This window comes from Anser anser, assembly GCF_964211835.1.
Source record: "Anser anser genome assembly, chromosome: 3".
Lineage (NCBI taxonomy): Eukaryota > Metazoa > Chordata > Aves > Anseriformes > Anatidae > Anser > Anser anser.
In genome coordinates this window covers 45,565,017-45,587,559 of record NC_139722.1, presented here as the reverse complement: position 1 = coordinate 45,587,559, position 22,543 = coordinate 45,565,017, and the positions used below count along the sequence as shown (strand labels likewise).

At 34.6% G+C, this 22,543-nt stretch overlaps 1 protein-coding gene across 5 annotated transcripts in view; it reads left to right on the top strand.

The window, feature by feature from the left end:
- Window positions 1–22,543, top strand: part of ASCC3 (activating signal cointegrator 1 complex subunit 3) — a 282,651-nt gene that overhangs the window by 107,993 nt on the left and 152,115 nt on the right. For all 5 annotated transcript variants that reach the window (XM_083831844.1, XM_083831841.1, XM_083831842.1 and 2 more), the window contains exons 12-13: window positions 10,319–10,495; window positions 14,448–14,519. In XM_083831844.1, the coding sequence (XP_083687970.1) occupies window positions 10,319–10,495; window positions 14,448–14,519 (249 nt within the window). The remainder of the gene's footprint in view (window positions 1–10,318; window positions 10,496–14,447; window positions 14,520–22,543) is intronic.

Below are 22,543 nucleotides of genomic sequence, written 5' to 3'. Positions count from 1 at the left end.
TAGTAGAACATCCCTTTTTAGGCTACTGTGGGAGACAGTGTCCTGGGGTAGTTGGATTTTTGGTCTGATCTGGAACTGTCATTCTCTTATATAACTTCTAGGACAGAACTGTGATAAATTCCTTTGAATACTACTTCAGTCTTTTTAATAGATCACTAATAGATATTCTAAATATGGGGTGGACCTATATTTTCATCTGGATCATACTTCCCCTAGCTTGTATATGAGACAATGTTATGATTTCTATGCATGTTAGGATCTATATTGCATGTACTGTTATATTTTGCACACCTTGTTATCCTGTCTTACAAGACAATAAAATATATCTTTTGTTTTCATATGGAGTATGCAAAGGTTGTTTTTCTTATATTGTGGATAATAGAAAAATAGACCATGTTTTGTTGTGTTGTTGTTTTTTTTTCAGTCTTTTTAAGAATCAGGCCTAATGTGATCCTCTGGCATCATTGTGCCAGAAAATAATGCTTTGAGATATGTTTTCATATACAAAGATAGCCTTACAAATACATTCTGAAAACAGGAACATCCTGATGCATTAGCAGGTCTGTCCTAATTTGCACCTCAAAATTTTTAAATTATGACTGTACTTTCTTCCAGATGAACACTGAGTCACACCACTTACTGTAAGAGTTTAGTATGTTCTTTTTAACTTACGGCATTATTTTTAGAACCAGCTTTTTAAAAAACCTGGAAGGACTATATATATATATTGGAAGTTCTGGCAGTCTTACAGCAGAGTGAACAGCATATTCGTGCATGTTTGCACTTTTCAGATTTTCAAAAATGTTTTTGTAAGTGATTTAAATTGACTTTGCAAAACAGTTTGGTGGGAAAATTGCTTTGAGCTCTGTTACATATTGTACGTATAACATCAAACAACTTCTTTGAATCCAATTTGTAGCTTTGATGTTTAAAGTTTTAGTGTGGAGCATAATACAGATGTAAAAATGAAATGCTTAAACTTTTTAATCAAAATTTCCACAGTTCTGTAATATCTACTAAGCTTATTAGTTTGAAAGAAAAAAATGAACTGCATGACACTCAGTTCTTTTGTCATAATTATTGAGAGATGTTGATAACTTCTTTGCTGCTTATGAGACAAAAAAGCGTACCTGAATATGTGAGTTTTGATACCTTCTCTCAACTCTGAAGCATAAATTAAATAAAAGAAAATATGTAGTGAATGACTTCACAGGTTTTGGGGAACCAAAGCTCATGTCTTAGACACACAAATATTTCTCTGTCTTATATTTCAGTTTCAATTTATTTATATCTTTGTATTAGATCAACCAAGTGTCTAGATGAATAGTAGGTGTGTAGCTGTGTTCCTGATGATGTTTCCTAAATGAGTTGTATGGATTAGGCGTGCTGCAATGACATGGCATCTTATCTCATATCTTTTAAAAGGGATTATGCACTTCCTTTAAACAAAGTATTCAATTTCAATTGAACTTTACTGACGCTATTTAATTATGGAACTCATTTATTTATGAGTCAATAGTATTGGAAATAAAAAACTTCAGGCTGGTCAGAGGAATATTTTAGCATATTTCTCACCATCATAGTAAATAAAAAAAAATAAATTCCTTAAATATTTTCTCATTCAAATATGAAATTGCTGAATATCCAAAACAATATGCAGGATAACATCTCACACAAACAGAAAATCATGCTTTCTCTTTGTTACTTTCTTTTTAATGCATGTTATGACGCAGTAAAAGTATAGAAAAAATAACAATAAGCAACCATCACAATCCTGCAACTTCATGAATCTGCTTCTATGTTTAACAATAAAAATAGTCAGCTTAGCTATACTTAGATGTTTGCAAATGTTATTTTCAACAATATCACAATTTAGAATGCAATAGTCATTTGAGACAGATAGACTAGATTACGTTTATGATTTTAATCTTGACCCAAATATTGCTAAATTAACATATTTTCCTTTGGGATTGGGGGGGGGGGGGCGGTGTATTATTATTGTTTTGTTTTTTCTTCGTTTTTTACTGCAAATTGGCCAGTATTTTAAGGTGGATCTGTCTAGTTTTTCTTGTAGTCAGCTCCTCAAGATGACACAAAAGTCTTAGTGCCTTTAATATATATATATATATATGTATAACTGTATTTCACTAGAATGTGAAATAAATGCTATCACCTATTCATATTTTTCTGCAGATAAGTTTTAAGTGAGTATTAAAAACGGGTAAAAATCTAAACGTTTCATAAATCCTTCTCCTAATCCTGCCCAACCTTTGTGTCCTTAAAGGGCATAGTTTTGCTTCTAGACTTAGTTTTCAGTTATCTCATTATCTAAATAGCCACAAACTACACACAGTCTCCTTGGAAATAGTGATGCTTTTATGGCCTCTGGAAGATCAAGTGGAAGTTCCCACTGAGCCTAAGAAATTTTTGCTGACAGGAGGAGCCTTACATTTCATTCTACATTTAGAATGTGAATGGAATGGTTGGATCTAGCTAGCACTTTTCTACCTGTTCGTCACAACTTTGTCACACTGCTTACTTCCCTTCTTTCTCCATCTCTAATTATCATTCTTTTTCTTCTCCTTCCCCCTAGCAATTCTCATATTACCTTTCTGAGCTTTCCTTCCTAATAACGTTCTCTCCTCATGATGCCTTATTTAAGAAATTTTCCCTATGAGCTGTCATACAATTTTCCTGCTCTGGATGCATTTTCATTGTCTCTAGTTTTTTATTATCTCTTCTACCTCTTTTTTTTTCCCCCTCTTGTGCCTCTTGACAATCAGAAGCAAGCAAATTCAGAGGTTTCCCATGCAAAGCCAAATGCTGGATTTTTATCTGCTTGGGACTTCTCATGTTTTCGGAATCCCATTTTTGATTAAGAAAATTTTGGTTGTTTTTTTTGTTTATTTTAAAAGAAGGCTGATAGCTAATGATCTAAGAACAGCTGATGAGGTCAGAGGAGGGAAGGTTCTTTTGTTTCCATGTCTTGTCTCTAGCAGTAGCTGGCTGTAGTTCGTTCAAGTGTTTTTGGAGACTAGAATGCATCGATAAATAATGGCATTGGCATTTGTTTGGTTATTCACATTTCATCTTGAGTGACTGCTTTATTCTTTTGTCCCCTTGATGTTCCTTCTATATGCCAATCAGGTTTCTCAGGATGTCCTTACCAAAACCTTGTACTATAATGTTTTGTTCCCCACTTATAGTATTGTGGGGCTTTGTTCACTGAACTTTCTCATGTTTGCAGCTGCTTTTAGAACATGTCAGCTAACTTGGGTATAGAATTTCTGATAGTTCTGGTTGTGGCACGTACAGAGGTCGAGCATCTCCTTCCTGCTATTCAGTTCTGTCCTTAAAGAATTACATATACTTTATTTGCTGACACATCATCTTCGGAGCTTGCATTTAGATGCTGGTTCATTAAGTCTTCAAACAGGTACTTCAATAGTTGCTGCAGGATTCACTTGTTGTTATAAGAGTGTTTCTGGAAAATAGTTTCTTATTTAACTACTGAGGTGTATTTTAGAATGAGCTAAATTAAGATAAATTTAATTAGAATGGGACTGACAACCTACATTTACCTTTACGACTGACACATGTATCCGTTATATTAATTCTACCAATCACCTCTTCTTATTCTTGTCACCAGTTATTTGTTTATTTACTGCATATCATGGACAAAATTATTGAGTAAAGTTGAGCATAGAAAGCAATTAGGTGCATCCCTTTTTAATTGCTGTTTTTCAATGATAAGTTCTTTAAAACCCATCAGTTCGTCAAATTATCATAAAATTAATGCCTTACATAATTCTAGATGTATATTGTTATCTTTTCTGGCAGCTTTGTAGCTGTGTAAGAATGACTTTTAAAAAACAATATATTTAAAAAAAACAAACAAACAATCTCCATTTGCTTGGAAATTATTAGTGATCAGATATTTGAATGAATCTTCAGAAGCTTTTCTATTACTTTGCATAGAAGTGGTCAGGCAGTCATTCTGCACAACACTTTTTATGATTGATAGTTGAACATTTTTCCATTTTCCTGGTATATCCATGGAGTTTAAAAGGTAATCATGATTGTCACGCTCTTTGATAATACAATAAAGCAGTTAAACTGATTTGTAGAAGACTTCATATTTCTTTTTTGTTTCTCTTTGGGGAAAAAAACAGTAAGCAGTATATGAAAAGGCATTTTGTCATTCAAGAAAAACTGACATGGCACTGTGCAGGACATAGAAATCTCTTAATAGGTATATTCAAAGTGTAATTTCTTCAGGCAAAGTATTGCATACTTAATATTTAGCCAAGGTAAAATAATATGGCTTATAATAGTGCTTTCTGCATGGTTACATTTTTTCAGTACCTCTAGATTTTTTAATATGTTCTGAGTGGAGAACTGAGATCACAGTATTCTCAGGGTTCACGGGAAGCAGAGTAAAACTCATTTATAAAATTACTTAACTAGATGGTTGCCTAGTAACATGTATTCTGTGCGGAGTTGTAGATAACATCCTATGTAGAATCTTCAAAGCAGTATTAGTAGATGCTTTTTTACTATGCACTTTTGATTTTGTAATTTTATCATTTTTATGTTACTGCTTTTTCCATTTTTTAGTTTTCCTAAAATGAGGAAATTACCACCTGTGTGGACTGATTGACTACTTATTAATGCTTTCATTAAGCAGTGAACAAAAAATCAGTTAAAAAAAAAAAAGTAAATATTAGTGAAACATTCTAACAAACTTCCTTGTTAGGCATTTTGAAGTGGCTTTAATTATGTTCAAAATTCCCTGTGAGAATTCCTCCCCCTCCCACTCCCCCACTTTTTTTTTTTTTGATAATGTGAAAATCATAGATCTTGCAAGTGGCTGAGACTTACACGTGTCTTAGTGGGTATCTTACTAACTAATGTGTATCCCATACCCAGTACTTCATTCTTAACGAGAGTCAGGCAGGATACCCAGGAACCTAAGTCATGAATCAATCTTCTTGCACATCTAGACTTAACACTAAGAAATACTTGTGTTTAGTTTTCTGTACATCTTATCTTTAGTGGATAGACATCCGCTAAAGGGCATAAAGACTGACTTTTGGAGTGTGTTGAAGTGATTCTGGGTCATGAAAATATCAGATGAATTTCTAACCACAGTACAATTGCGCAAAGATGAGAATATGTAAACTTGTCTGCTTCACTTAGTTCTGTTCTCAAGCTGAACAATCAGGGATATGCTTTCCAGCTTGATTGTAATTAATTCTGTGAGTGTGATATTTTAATACATGGAAATGGGAAGATTGCTGAGATCACAAGTTCAGGAAAAATTTTAGAAGTCAGATAAGAGTATCTCTATGCATACCCTGCATGCTCTCAAGTGGTGGCTGTAATGTAATAAGATGATGTGCACATCTACTAGGAAAATGAACCTGCTGTGATCAATCTACAGTCCAGACAGGTACTTCCCATACTTAATCCTATATCATTTACAGTGTAAATTCAAATGAGTGTGGAAATGGGTAACAGATAGCTATCTTCTGTTTATTTTTTCTGTATACATGGAATTTCATGGTGTGATAATAGCATTTTGCAAATGCGTATGGTGAACATGCTGTCAATTCTCCACATGCCACCATGAATGCTTCTGAATTAGATATACTAATTAGATATGTCAATTAAATGTAGTTATGGCAATTTTATTTCTTCCTTTAAGTGTAATATCAAATCAATAAAATACAGTAAAGCTTTCAAAGAACATGTTGTGTAAACACTGTGACGGTTCAGTTTTCCAAAGAAAGCCAATTCTAATTGTTTCTCACACTTTTTTTTCCTGAGATAATAAGGCATGTGTAATGACTAAAACATCTGAAATTTTGTGCCAGTTGTGAAGAAAATTCACTTAGCTGAACACCACCAGACAGTGATAGGGAATGTAAACAGAAAACTTCATCATTCAAAATATGTTTTCAGTAATTTTTACTGCAGTTTCAGGAAACCACTATCTTATATATTAAGCACACTCTGTAACTGGGGCTTCTAGGACCAAATAAGTGATCTGGCACATGAAAAATACTAATGTTTGAATGTATTATACTTACAAAGTGTCCTCTTGCACTTTGTATATGCACACACAAGATAAACGAAACATTTTGATACTTGCTTTTACAGGAGAAGTCTGAAAGTAGTTGGAAAATGTACACACAGAACTCTAAAAGCCATTATCAAAAATAAAATCTTTGTAGTGCTTGGATAGATGAATAAGATAAGTAATTGAGACACTCATAATCACATAGTAAAATGTAAAAAATAAACAATATGTGGTAGTTGCAGATTCAGGTAGTTTTGTTTTTCTGACTTCCAAGTTTAGCACAGTTTTGGTCACTGCTGTTTGTATATTGCCATGTATAATTAAAATAATAAAGAAAACTCAGTCTGTGTATGTACATGAGGATATACAGACAGTTCTAGTTTATAGTTTGCATATCATGAGCATAAAATAGTTAGGAGAAATGTTATGATACATTTTTGCTGTTAGGATAAGCATACCTTATTTTGCTTCTGAAGTAGATGGCAAAAAAAATGATTATCTGGATGGCCTTGAAAGAAGTTAAAGAAATTGATGGAATGATTTAGAGGACTTTTATTGCACTTTGGAGCACTGAGTTATAGTCTTGCTTTTAATGAATCCTCTGTGATTATTTTCTGAATCTCTTTGGAGTCTAACAGTGCTGCTTCAACTTGAGAGTTATATAAGAAATACTTGAGGATGGGAATTTCATACAGAAGTTTGGCATTAATGAGGCAAATTTTTTTTTTTGAGCAAAATGTCTTTTTAGAGTTTCATAGACTTAGTATTTTTAAATGCTGACAACTCAGGCTGGCAATTCTGAGACAGGTTGAAAACTGTTTTCTTACGCTTTAACCACTGCTTCTTTCACCTGTTTTAGATAAGCTATCTCACTTTTTCTCAGGCATGTGTGGCAGTGGTTATCTTTAATATAGTAGTTAATAGTGACCTCTTTTAATAATTATAGACATAAACTTACCTAACCCTGAAAAAAACAAAACAAAACAAAAACTTACAAACCTTACCAAATGCTGTGAAGCAAATAATGATTGTTTATCAGGCTCTTACTTTATTTACGTTATACACTATTGGAAATAAAAAGCTCAAAGTTCCTTAACAAGGATGCTGAGAAATTGCTGCAAATTTATATCTTACTGGGTAATTTAGAGGGGAAAAGCACCAAATTTCATTTTGAATATTTTTCTTTACAGTTTGAATTAGCTTATTAATAGTCTTTACAGTAACATTTTGTTAGTTTTCATATTTAAATAGAGCAAAATACATTATTACTTGATTTCTTTATTGTTCTGACATGATTTTTGTGGCTTAACATAAATAGAAAAATAATAGTCCAAATAATTTCCAAATTTTACTTATTGAAAAAAATATGCAGGTGTTATATCCATAAGCACAAATATATGTACAGGTATAATATAAAATATCCTTTGTTTATAAGTGTGTTGTACATATTAGTAATTTTAATTGTTCTTGCTTGTGTTGATTGCTGCAGTTTTCAGGTGCAGTTAGAATTCTGGGTTCTCCAGGTTTCAGCCTGGAGAAGAGAAGGCTTCGGGGAGACCTCATTGTGACCTTTCAATACTTAAAAGGGTCTTATAAAAAAGATGGAGAAGGACTCTTTACTTGGGTTAATAATGATAGTACAAGGCGGAATGGTCCTAAACTAAAAAAGGTTGGATTTAGACTTGACATTAGGAAGAAATTCTTCACTGTAAGGGTAGTGAGGCAGTGGCACAGGCTGCCCAGAGAAGCTGTGGATGCCCCTGGAGGTGTTCAAGGCCAGGCTGGATGGGGCCCTGGCCAACCTGATCTAGTGGGTGGCATCCCTGCCCATGATGGGGAGCTGGAGTTAGGTGATCTTTAAGGTCCCTTCCAACCTGAGACTATGATTCTCACCAGTTCCCTGACCACAGGGCCAGCTGCCAGATCAGTAAAGTTGAGCAGTTTCTATTTACAAGGTTTTTGAAAGTGAAAAGTCTCAGTAAACTGTAACTGTTCTTCAGATGTTATGTTTTGAAAGAAAACTCTGAACAGTTAATTGATGTAAAAATTCATAAGTCCATGGTTATTATGCAGAGTTCTTGTTAATTGTTTAAATACTGGAAATAATTTCCTACCTTCCAATGGAACTGAGCACATTTTTCTGGCTCTTCGAAGATTTGAAATATATTAAATTTAGCAAAATCAAATGATGTTTTGTAGATTGGATTTTAGTTACACTTTCAGATTGAGGTACTTGATTATCAGGTGATAGTGAACAAAGTATGGGATAATTAAATATATCAGTGGTTACTGTATTTACAGATTCAGGTTCAAAAAACTGCATAGGCATTAAGAAAATTAGACATTTGTATGAGGTGTCTGTGTCCAGACACTGCCAGGGGTTGGGGCTGCAGGGCTTTTCTGTGGCAAGAGGCGAAGGCTGCCCTGTGCCAGTTCCAGCCATCTCCAATGGTGCCACCACAGGGCGTGGCTAGGCCATACAGACAAAATGGCGGCACTTTGGGGTTAAAAAAAAAAAAAAAAGAAAAACAGCTCCTAGCAGTGAGGTGTGAGGAAAAAAAGTATGAGAAGCAAACCTGTGATACCCAAGATCATAGAGACACACCTGTAGCCCGTGGGGAGACCATGATGGAGCATACAGAAAACCAAAAAAAACAAAAGCCCCGTGCTCCAAAACTGTATGATTGAGGATGACCCTTAGGTCATCAGGAAATCAAGCTATAAAAATATATCTAACAAATTATATTCTAGTAATTCTTCTTTGTTAATGAACTTGCTTATCTGCTTTCTCGAATGCTGGCTGCAGATGTAAGACTTTTGAAAATGAAATCTCTTGTGAGTCCATCCTCTCAGAATTTGAGTTTACATTTAAGACTTTATTGTACATGAACTTTCCTCTGCAAAGCTGCTCTTTTGTGTAAGTGAAGAAGTGTTCGTCAGTCAGCAGGTTTTCTGTGGTGTTTAGTTGGTTGCGTCAACTGTCTAACTTCCAGATTTTTAGTGTGATATGTCCATTATCAGCAACGCAGTGGTTTGCTTTGCTTGTTATCTGTAGAGTTGGAGGGATAGGGACTTACTATTCCCTAGGTCTGTATTATGGTATCATTTATTTTATCTGCCTTAAGAACGTTGACCATATACTTTTTAATAATCTTTTTTGAAAACTTCTTGTTCTTCTGTTTTAATTGCAACATGGGACTTCCTTTCACTTTAACTTGCATATCTTAGTCATTCAAAACCTGTATCTAAGTTTCATAGGGTTTTGAACAGAACTTTGCTGGGTAGAAGATAGGAACCTTACTCATAAGATGAGCCATTTATGCATTTGTGACAAGTTGAGAACCGTGTTTGTGGCTTCAGTTGTACTCTGTAAAAAAAATAAAAAAAAAGTCTTTTGATGAAAATTTCTGTATGTCTAAATAATTGCACTAGTAAGTAAGCTGTGAGCCAGCCTACACAGCTCTTAATATTCCAGCAAGATATGGGAAAATTCCTGCATTCTTTCCCCATTCAAATGTTTTAGTTGCTTTCATTCTTTTTGAAAATTATCTGGAAATATATGCAATATGCAAGCTTTTATGTGAAACAGAGTATATGTATAAAATAACCATTTCTGTTATAAAATGGGAAGGTTTGTAATACAAACAAAAAGAAAAAAAAAGAATGCTAGAAAAAATGTCTGTTGGTGTTCTTGGTATCTTCAGTTCTGCAGAAGTACTGATACATACTGCAGAAATGCAGATAGTGATGAGCTGGAATAGATTGCCTAAGAGAGTTGTGGAAATATCTAAACAATAGCCAAGATTGAGAAATGACACAAATTACGTTGTTTTTTATTTCAGAAGTGTGTGAATTCAACTAAGAAAGAAATGATGCCAAATTATCTGTCCTAGTTTTGCCTGTAAATTGTACAATTCCTTCTTAACAAGCCAGTGTTACTGTTCTTGTTCCTCCATGTCAGTTAATGAATACTAACTTTTTGCAGGGTAAAAGAGATGAATAAGCAAGATTCAATGGAATTGTAGAGTGCTCTGGTTCCTTCAATACAGGATAATCACTAGCTCATATCTATTGTTCACCTTTTTTATATATTAAATGCTTCTTTCATGTTATTATTGCATAAGGGATGTTTTAAAACTCTTACTGTGCTTGATGTCTTCTATTATAACACACTTGGATTATTTACAGGTTTTCTGGTTTTTTTGTTTGTTTGTTTGTTTGTTGTTTTTTTTATAGGTTGAGTCTACGCAAAGTATGATTAGGATTTTGGGTCTTTCAGCTACATTACCCAATTATCTTGATGTTGCTACATTTCTGCATGTCAATCCCTACATTGGACTATTCTACTTCGATGGCCGTTTCCGACCTGTACCACTGGGACAAACCTTTATAGGAATTAAGACGACTAATAAGGTAAAGAATCAGGAAAAGCAAAGAAAGGATTGCTATTTGTTTTAATCATGCTTCACCTATGTGTGTGTAGGGGGTACTGTTTTGTTTGTTTGTTTTATGCTACAGCTGTTTTATGAAGCATATTCTGTATAAAGATACAGTGAGAAATGCTTAAAGAATCCTGTTTCCTCAGTTTGCAGTCCCTGTAAATAGGCCTTATTGTGGCTGGATACAATGGTGTCTAGTTTTGCGATGCCTCCAGTTTACTAATAAGTTTTGATTTATTGGGGAAAAATCATCACCCTCAACTGCAATCACTGTAGGACCTGATTATTCTGCCTTACTCATTTCAGTTTTCCATTTGGCTAGAAACTTTGCCAGTAAGGATGCCTATGGAATAATCACTGGAATGTTATAAGAAAAATACTCATTTATGAAATCTAGATATGAGATATGCATTAATATAACACTAGTGGGTTATAAGTTATTGATGAAAACCTTAGTGTCCTAAGCCATTGCCTGTCACATGTGCATGTTTGATAGAAAACACATTATAATAGTCCCCAAATTAGCTTCTTTATTCTTTGTGCTCTTGTTCATTTGGGGAAGCATTGAGGCCATGTAGGTATATTACTCTTATTAAAATCATAGGTCAATGAAGTGCCGTGCCACTTGACACTTCAAATTATAATCCTTCTTTAAATACAGGCGTTAATACAAACACATTTCCATAAACTGCTTTTGCAAAGATTTCCTATGCATCTCAGTAGCCAATAATTAAAGCACAAGTAACTTAGAGATGTATAATATTTTATAGCTCAGCTTTTTAGGAAATCTTATTCTGCTCTGATTTCAATTTAATAGAAATCAAGACATTTTTGATCAAAAGTTAATTGCATAGCTTAATGATAGTATTTTGTTATTTTTCTATTTTTCTATTTTTCTTTTTTTCTTTTTTTTTTTCCCCTAGGTTATTTAAATAGTTCAGGAAAGAAACTTTAGCTTACAACCATAGGGAGCCATTTCATGTGTATACACGCAAGACTAGTTTACCATATGTTACTTACCACAATTTGCATATTTTAACCTTCATTAATGGTACTAAGTGCCTTCACTATTATTTGCTGTTGCTTTTTTTTAATCTTTTCCTAATAGTAGATTGGTCTATTTTGTTTATTTCTACTGTAGTCTGGTAAGAAAAAAGGAAAGACTCCATTTAATCATATTCACTTTAAAATGCATCCCTGATTTAAAAATCAGAGTACTACACAGATTCTCTTATGACATTTAACATGATTTTAAAAAAAAAAAGTTTTCTTAAAAGAAAACAAGACAAACACAATAATAAATATTATTATTAGGAAATAATCATAAATATTATTATTAGGAGGTAGTAGTTATTCTGAAATGTGAATACACAGCAGACAAAGAAGACTGTTTTAGTAATGCCATGAGCCAGGAGTTTATCTTTTTACTTCTCAGAAGAAGGCCATTCTAGATTTCATAGAGTAAAATACATTTTGCAATGAGGTTAATATATGGTGTAGCAAACGAAAAGTAGAAGTATTAAACCTCTTTTACAAAGGATTCTTTTCAGGATAATATTAATACTAAACCTGCCAAGTTATTACTGATATCAGTATCCTTCTGGTCTATCTGAAAGGAAAGTAGTGCAAGAACCCACAGAATCAAAAATTCTTGTAGAACATCAACAGATGCAATCAATACTATGTCTGTATCCCCACTGATGAGGAGCAAGGAGACAGAAAGTTGTTAGTTCCTTGAAGTAGATGCTTTGCCATAGCTTTCTAAATTTTTTTGTCCAAAAAAAACTCCAAAAATTTGGAGCAGATGAATGATTTGCCAATTCATATGCAAACTGCAGGCAAGCCTTCTTCAACAATCAGTAGCAGCATCCTCTAAACCATAGCCATTTAGCTATTTCAGATGGACACAGCGTTTTTTCTCAGGCTTTTAGCATAGGGGAATTTGATACATTTCCAAAATGTTTCCCATCCCACTATGAACAATTGGTGCTGAAGTTAGGCGTATTTATCCTTTTTAGATCTGGATTCTACTAAAAAGACTGGTAGCAGCCTGGTAGTATAATAGGGCACCTGCTTCACTCAAGCTGAGGCAAAAGCTTCCAAATCTCTCTGAGCTGCTGCTGGCATCTAGACTGCTTCTCTATGGTAGTGCAGGGATCTGGAAGAGGCCCAATCAGCCTTGCAAAGCTCAGTGGAGGGGAGTGCTTGCTTTAGGTGCTAGCATTTCTCCCTGTGGTTCTGCTAAAGATACTTATGCTAGTACCTAAGTATCTCTTCTTCAGGAAATGATTTAGGATGTCTGTGAAAGCTCAGCTAAAATTAATTTTAGTGACATGGCATTTCAGTGTTACATAGCAATTGTCCAAAAATGTGTGGAATAAATGGGATTGCTCTATATTCTTCTCTAGAATATGTATAACATTATGGCTATTTGTGATGTGCGTTCATGCATATTTTAGTTGTGTTCTTAATTGAGATTTATAATGATGCTGTCTCGCTCTTGCTGAGTTAGATATGTGCAGCACATGTTGTATAACTTTTGGTGTACTTATTAGGCATAGACAGTAGCTAGGAAATAGTTGAAATTGACAGCATATGGAACCAAGAGTAAAATTTGGCTTCTTCGTTTGAAGATCTATTAATGTCATATATATGGATCATCTACTCAGTTTAATTTGATTTTAAAAGTTGTTTTCTCTTTTAATGGAAGATAAATATTCTGGCTATATAGAGTTGTTATTTTTCTTTATACATGTTAGTTTTCCTCTCTATGTATGAATGTAAAGAAAATGTAAAATTGTTTGTACATGTGTGTATATATATATGTCCATATGTGTGTTTATGCATTGCCTATTTACACTTCTTAATAATTTTCAAATAAATATTTGAAAAATAATTAAATGAAGTGCTAACCTCTCATTTTCAGAGCAATTAGATTGGATATTTGTCTCTTGCACACATGGCCATCTTTCTCACATTTTTACTATTATTCTTGTTGATGGCAAATATGAATGTTCTCCTTCCCATTAAAGCAATTAAAGCTATGTTTTACAACTTTAAGATATTCTAGATAACACCAAGACGTGCTAAATTTCCATTTTCTAGTTGTTATATATTTTTTCTTATAAAATATTTGTGTCAAAAAAACACACAACAGCTATGTTTTTCTTCTTTCCTCTCCTTAATGCAAATATGAAGGATGGAGTTCTGATCTGTTCTGATTTTGAACTTCATTTATTTATTCTGATTTGCAACAACCTTAAGTATATGCATGCCATTTATGTTATGATGCATTAAAAAAATTGAAAGAAGTATATTTGGAGTAGATTGAAGAATACTTTTGGTTTTAAACTGAACTATATTTTGGAACCTTTCTGAAGCATTTTGATTTATCCATCATTGGAAATCCTGTACATGGTACTCCCACTGTTTCTTAGATGTGACCCAACTATGAAGAAAGTTCTTTTTTCTGACAACAAAACAGAGAATCAGTAACTGCTTGGATATGTATATCTGCAGGGTATATGCTACATTAATATAATACAAGATGAAAATAATTATTTGATGTTTGGTAAGGTGATGTATTAAATGGATTACTTCATCACTATCCAGTAGAGGTATGATTCCTTATATATGGAACAGATAAATTAAAGAACGGAACTGGATTACCTCTCTTTGGTCATTAAAAAAAATAACAGTCACTTAATAAACCTTATATCCACTGCCCTTTTTTGTGTTTTGTCTACTTATTTTCATGATCTATTTGTGAATTAATAAAATATTGTTAGTAATGGGGATCAGTATGTTATAAATTTAATTGCATAAAAATCTTTTTAATGGATCACTATTACTTGTTTGACATGTAGTAGAAAATATTTGGAAAAATAGAAATGATTTTAATATAAGGTATGATGTTTACTTTTCAGGTGCAGCAGCTAAATCATATGGATGAAGTATGTTATGAAAATGTGCTGAAGCAAATAATGGCTGGACACCAGGTATTTATTTTTTTGGTTTGGTTTGCATTCAGAACAAACATAAAGAAATTGGTTTTGATCATTATAAAGTTGTTTTAAAGATTTTTTTTTTTTGAGGTATGTCATTTCAAGGGTCTTCTTTAACCTCAAAAGCACTTTATAGAATCAGCATGCAAGAAAATCTAAAGAGGCTAAGAAATGTTCATTTGTACCAAAGGTGAAAATTTCTAGCATATATCCCTTAAAATAACTAATGAATATTTATGTCTTGAGTTTAAAATGACAAAGATTGATACTTAGACGCCTTAGACTTAGGTACATTTAATGATTTTAAAAAAAAAAAAGCATCTAGTTATTTTTGTCACCCTTTCCCATATCTCGCCAATTCTAGCTAGAGATCCTGTTGGAGATGAGGGGTGAGAATCATGCAGTGTTCAAGACACGGTGCACAAGGGCTCAGCATCTCTCATTTGAAATGTCCTTGGTTTTGTGTCTTGCTTTTGTTATTAAAGGAAGTAGTCATTTTGCTCTACAGTAGAGGTTTCTGCAGTGAATTTTCAAATCTGACATTCCCCTCCACTGAGATGATGGGCTTAACACCTTTGCATGAATAGTTTATCATTCTGTTATTGTTGTGCTCCTAGATCACCCTCACATGATGTCTTCTTTTTGTTAGTTTTTTGCAAATATAGCAATGTGAGAGGCAGTAGTTGTGACAGGTATGGCACCTGTTCAGAACAGGAACAAAACTAAGTAATCTATGTATAACAAAGGGAAATTCACACACAGTAATGCTAAGAACTGTGTATTTTCCCTGTTTCACAGAAAATTCAGATTATGATGTTATTTTAAAAGTTGAACAGTTGGTTTATGACTTGGAGAAAATAAAATTCTTCAGCAACAAATAACTCTTCCTGCTCCCTGTGGTTCAACACCACTTACCTTCTCTTGCTAATATCAGCTAATGGTGCTATATTCAAAAAACTTTTCATGCAGTCATGAAGATTGCATATGGAAAGCTGATATTTGCCAGAGTAAAGATTTTTAACAACATTTGTTGGCAGTACGAAGGGAACTTGAGTTTGTTATTTCCTCATTGTCACTTATGCTCACATCTTACCATATTTCTTAAACTAAGGTAGCTTTAGTTGCTTGTATTTCACTTTTTGTTATGATTTTGTGTATTTTCACTTGCTATAGATGAAGCTACAAGTAGCAGATTCTTTAATTCAATATGTCTAAACAACTAACATTTCTTGGAATACAAACAGGAAGTTGCATGCTGTTCCAGAATATTTATTGCACCTTTCTTCCCCTCTCTTTTCTTCACACTGAGGGGGAAAAATATCTAAAAATATATCTAATAATAATACTTTAAAAAAAAAAGACTCAAGTGCAATAATTCGTATAATTCTTGCAGATGATGTTTTGTAGTTCGCATAGCTTTCCTTGAGAATGGTTTTAGTTCCTGCACAGTTGAATAAACGAGTGTTTTAAGGCATGTGCTGCCGCTGAAAGATGTCACAGGAAGAACATTAGCCTCCATAATGTTACAGTTTCACTAGCTGAGACAATTGCTGATCTCAGTTTCTGAAAATTATGTTCCAAGCCAACAACCAAATAAGCAGTGTATTTTCAGACAAGGCAGAAGTGTCATTTCCCTTGTTCTATAAAAGTCTGTTTGATTTCAGAATGCTTTGGTTGATTTGATTCAATTGATTGTAAATGTTAAGCACTTTCATTGCTTTAAAATGTTTGTTCTGGGTACGGTATATGTTGACTATCACTAGCCTGTGGTAAATATGCTGATTAAAGTGACAAAGATAACATAGATTGCTGGCAGTGGAAATTCAGTATGAATATTGTTCTTTGATGATCATTCAGTGAAAGAATTTATCTAAATGATGAATGTATATGCAAGCTGAACTCAGTAAAAAATACATAAATCAGTATGGCATTTCAAAAAGTTATGGTAATGAGTTTAATGATATTTTAAAGCAATTGTATCAAGCACAGGTGTATATATCAAGAAGGAGCAGCATTTGAGATATGTTACAGAACTCTTAAATATACATTTATGTAACTTAATTTTTTTATATTTCCTTTTTTCAAATTATTGAAAACGTTTGTCTTCATACTTATGAAACAGACATTCATATCCTGAAACGATGATATACAAAACACTGCTATGCAGTCTTTGACAATGCAGAACAAAGCATATCAGCTCATTGCATAATACAATTAATTATAGTTTGTAATATTTAATCAGGTAGTAAAAGTGAGGGATTTTACTTTTAATGAGTATGCTCTGATAAATGATCTGTCTAATCATTATACAAACTGCAGATGTTTAAAAAAAAAAAAAAAAGGCAGATATATCTGCACTGAAATACCTTCCCCATAGTGGAGGATGAATTCTATACTAGGAAGGTTTTCCCTTAGTGTGTTTTCATAATTTTGAGAATAGCATTTGATATTCTAGAGTTATCACCTTCTTCTGATTTTTGTTTTTAGAAATCCATTGCCTTGTGTACAGGTTTACTGTAGTCTGATACCGTCCTGCTCTGTAGCTCATAGCTTTTTTTTTTTCAATTTTTTTTAAGTTTTCCTTTAAACTTGTGTTTATTTTCATGCTATGTGTGTATACAGTTTGTTTGCTTTATAACACAGTTGTGGCTGTTTCTAAATAGAAAAATCATAGGATCATAGAATGGTTTGGGTTGGAAGGGACCTTAAAGCCCATCCAGTTCCAACTCCCCTGACATGGACAGACACACCTCCCACTTGCTCAGGTTGTCCAAAGCTCCATCCAGCCTGGCTTCAACACTTTAAGGGAGGGGGCATCCACAGCTTCTCTGGGCAACCTGTTCCAGTGTCTCACTACCCCGAGTGAATAATTTCTTCCTTATATCTAATCTAAATTTACCCGTTTTAGTTTAAAACCATTACTTGTCCTGTCACTCCACTCCCTGAAAAAGAGTCCCTCCCCAGCTTTCCTGTAGGCCCCCTTTAAGTACTGGAAGGCTGCTATAAGGCCTCCCTAAGTCCAGAGTGCAAGCAAAACTCTGTGGCGAGGAGGTCCTTACACAAGATTTGGGGAGGAGGAAAGATGAAAACTCACAGAGGGGCAATCCAGTCCACCACTGGGTGCAGGGTCAGAGCAAGAATCACAGAAAATTACAGTCTGGAAAAGAGAAGACTGAGGAGAGACCTCATCAAAGTGTATAAATATCTGAGGGGAGGGTGTCAAGAGGACGGAGCCAGTCTCTTTTCAGTCATGCCCAGTGAGAGGATGAGAGACAATGGGCACAAACTGAAGCACGGGAGGTTCCAGCTGAATTTGAAGGGGCACTTCTTTACTGCAAAGGTGACAGAGCAGTGGAACAGGTTGCCCAGAGAGGCTGTGGAGTCTCCTTCTCTGGAGATATTCAAACCCCACTTGGATACCATCTTATGCAATGTGCTCTAGGTGATCCTGCTTGGCAGGGGGGTTGGACTAGATGATCTTCAGAGGTCCCTTCCAACCTTGGCCATTCTGTGATTCTGTGAAAATGGTAGTGTTTCCAGAAAGGGCAACAGCCGCATCATTCATTCTGACACTGTTATGCAGCTGTTACTTTATGGTCTATATGGCCTCCCCAAAGTCTTCTCCAAGATGAGCAACCCCAATTCTCTCAGCCTGTCACCACAAGAAGGGTGCTCCAGCCCTTTGATCATCATCGTGGCTCTCCTCTGGACAGGTCCATGTCCTTGTGATGGGGGCCCCAGAGCTGAACACAGTGCTTCAGGTGGGGTCTTACAAGAGCAGAGAAGAGGGGAAGAGTCATCTCCCTGACCCCACTGGCCATGCTTCTTTTGACGCAGGCCAGAATACAGTTCATTTTCTGGGCTGCAAGCGGACAGTGAAGTTCAACTCATGTTGAACTTCTCGTCAACCAACGTCCCCAGGTCCTTCTCCTCAGGGCTGCTCTCAATCCATTCTCTCCCCAGCATGTATTTGTGCTTGGAATTGCCCCAGCCCAGATGTCAGACCTTGCACTTGGCCTTGTTGAATTTTATGAGGCTCACATCCTCTCCCCAAGTACTTCATAAAAATTTCTACAGCAGTATTGTGTCTGAATGGAATTCATGAAATGTTTGAAATTTTCTGACTTTTGAGGCAGTAATATATGACAGGCACTGATCTCATTAGCAGTGCTCCAGAAAACCAAAAGCCACATATTTCGTCTTTATGCAAGAAAGAAATACCAGAATCAGAGCAAAATATATTCCCTTTTCTAAAGTTCCGTGAGTTAATGTACGCTCTCCTGTGGCCATCAAACTTCCACAATGCTGTCTTTTTTAAGATTCTTTACTGGAGTATTTTGAATGAGTTAATAAATTAAACCCAACAGTTGTTTACCTACTGTTCTGTTAACTCATTTTGAAAGAATTCTACCATGCTAAAAAGGAGTAATTTAGTCTTATGGAAGTCATGCTGATGTGCCACTGTCATATTATAGGTTATAGTGTGATGCTTGACTGAAGTTATATGTTCGTGTGTTTTAATAGATGTACGTGTGTCTTCATTTTTTAAGACTAAGGCTGGTAGGAGGTAGTTGCATTCCACAGACATGTGTTTTGACAGATGGAGAGAAGCTTTTTATGTTGATTTTTCAACAGTCATACTCTGCAAAACTTCAAGCTCTTTCTGGCTACTGGGAAATTAAGAGTTGGTGATTCAGCCTTTAATTTTGATCCATCTGCTCAAACTAATGAGATATCTCATTTGTAGGCTTCACTTTGAATTACCAAATGCAACTGAAGCTGTAACATTTGTCTTATAGCACAACTCTCCTCTTGCTTAACTTGAGGAAAGATGTAATGATGAATGGCTTGCCCTACTGAGTTTTCTGGGGGTTTTGTTATAGAAACTTTTTATGGTGACTGGAGAATTAAGATCAGAAAATGTCCCAAAGGTTTCCTGGTGCTTTTTAAGTCAGTGTACTCTTTTTGTAGGATTACTAACGATGTAGGTCTTCATTATGAGGTTTCTCTGTCGTATGCTACCTCTTAAGACTATGTTAAGTGAGAAGGGATTTTTCTCAGTGTCCTTCTGTGCTTGGTATTAGCTGGTGAATATTTGTTTTCATGTCATACTTCAAATTTGCTATGTTCTTATATTGCCTGCAAGTATGTTAGAGCCTCTTGGATTGATTTGCACTTTCGGAGTTTTATTTCTACCTTTTAATAAACCAAAGACTCTTTAAACAAAGAGAGGGAAAAAAATGTTAAAATTACACGCTTTATCAGAGAATGTGACCCTATACTCAGTTACAGGTAGAGTACTTTTGCCAGCATTTGTCTTCCGGAATACTGTTCTCTCTGAGACTGTGTCATCAAAAATTATCATTCCCTCAAAATGATTATAGCTGTCTCTTGTCAGGCAGTCTCCAGGAGTGAATCACAGGCATTAGCAGCAGTAGTTCAGCTATGGAGCTGAAAAGGCTTCTTAACATTTTACAGCCCTGTAAGAAAGGCATCTAGTCCCAAAGCGTTCTGGGGAGTGGGTAGCACCTTGTTGAGGAAGCCTGCAGAGAACCTCGCAAGATCAGCAAAGAAAACAACTGAATACCATACGCATCAATATCGTTTTTATAATAAATTGAAACATTTCATTGTTAGCCAGTTTCAGACAATGCATACCCTACTGTTCTTATCTTCACATTGTATGAGGTAGAAAAAAACCTTAACTTGTTACTTGACTTGTTATTTGAGGAATAACACGGTGTTTTTAGGAGTTGTGACATTTTTTTAAACATCATTTTTAAGTTGTTTTTTATTTTAAACCTCAGAAATACATGATATGTAAATTTTAACCACACTAGATTCCTTTCTCCAAAATATATTAAACTGTTGCACTTCCCAAGGTTCATTTTTCTGAAGTTAGTATCCGAGGGAAAATGCTCTTCTTGACTCCAACCGTCTATGTTGTTACATAGGCTCACTTCCAGTATATCTTCTGTTGTTACTGACCTTTTGCTTTCTTATCCCACTGCCTTGGTTACTGAGAGAAAAAGATGATCATATGTTTCTCTCATTGTCCCCATCACCTCTTAACTAATTCTGCTGTTATGAATTGATCAGAACCTTGCTGTTCTTTTTTCTGTTCTTTTTACTTTTGTGAAATGAAGAGCCTCTAAAAACCTGAAAATACAGAAGGTATCTTTGGATTTTGTTTTTAATTTTTACATTATGTTTTAGAAGGGGTGTTGCAGAAATTCTTTGAGAGATTTCGAAGAAAGTGCTTCCTCAAACTGCACATGTAAACCTCTCATGCTTTTGCCATGTTCCCCAGACTACTCATCTTGTCCGTTTCTGCAACTTTTTTTTTTCTTATTATAGCTGATTCTCTTTGATACTACTTAAACCTTCAAAAGAATTCCTGTGCTCTTTGCCCTTGCTGTTGTTTCAGCAGGTCTCTCGTATTTACTCTCTGCACCTTACTTTCCTCTCCGTGTCCCTCTTTCCCACTCACATTCCCCCAACCTTCAGTACTCTGTTACTCTGTCTTCAGCCATAGATACCTAAGTTTTAGTCTTGGTTCCTTACCTAATGCGCTTTGCTAATTTGCCCTTTTGGTTGCTGATTACAGTTTTCAATTTGGAGTGCCTTTGGCATTCTCTCATCTACTGTAACATTTTATCCTCTTTAAGAAAACAAGTGTCTCATTTTCCACTGCTTTTGATAATTTTCAATGCAATGGAGATAGGAGGTTATTAACATGCTGGAAGTCTTACCACTGGGACTGAAAATGTGGAGGAAGACAGAAGGACAAGAAAAGGAAAACAAGGAACAGCCATAGACAGAACCATCACTTGTTGATGCTGCAAGTGGTGATCTTCACACTGCCCATTTTCTGCTTATTTCAGTTCACTTTTCTTAACAGTCTTTTGAAGAAAAGTGTTTTTTCAAGTATCTACTTGTCAGTGGCTGAGCTTCTGCTCTTCTACTTTGAACTAGTTTCTTAAGTTTTAGCTGGTTTCTTCTGCCTCATTTAGCATTTTACAGTTACCATTTTTTACAATATTGTTACAACTGCACCTGATATACCTAAGACATCTTTATCTTTTGTCTTTTAAAATTAAATGTGGATTGATATTTTTTTTAAATGTGCAAAATGCTGCCATGATACTTGTTCAATTCTTAATTAATATATGGTTCCTATGCAGTTTTGGTAGAGATCAGACTTGGTCTATTAATTAGAACGTATGTGCTTAATTAAAATGTTCTATACCACTGTTCTGCATTTAGTTCTTTAGAAACAATATTGAGATAATATGCATTTTTTAATATTAGAATAACTTCTAATTATCATCTTACACAGATTATTAATACTTAATATTCTTCCAAATCAGTATTGTTGATGTCACAGGTCAGAAAAAGATTATACTTGAATTTATACCGTCAAAACTGTTTCCATGCTTTATAGCACATAAAAGATTCACTGTCTGTAATTGTTCTCTGTTTACAATAATTAACTTGAACTTTGCAGTACTGAGAAGTGTCATCTTGTTTGCCTTTAAAAGCTATCTTAAGCCAAAAAAGAAAGTCTGAGTAGTTATTTTAAAACTATTGTATTAAATTGTCAGAAGTAAATTTGACAGGTATTAATTTCATCTGTAGAAATGATGGATTAAATTTCTTTATTATCAGTTTTCCAGCTGTTATTTGGTTGCAGAAGCCATGTGAAGATAAAAGTTTAATAAGCTTAGTTACTGCATCTGTTGACATTGCTTTTATAGCTGTGTCCTAAGATAAGATTTAATAAAACAGTATTTTTTTCCAGAGGTCTCTCTGGAACTTACTACCTTGAGAATTAAGCTTGTCCTAGTCTTCTTCCTGGGTTAAATAGTGTGTATAGCACACTTTGAACAAATAATTCTGAAAAATTACTGAATTTGTTAAAATTTATTATCTATCCAAGGTTTTGGGGGGTTTTGAGTTCCGTTTAGTAGCCTAAAACGTTTATTCAAGTCCATTTGAGTTTTTGTAGCTCTATATCT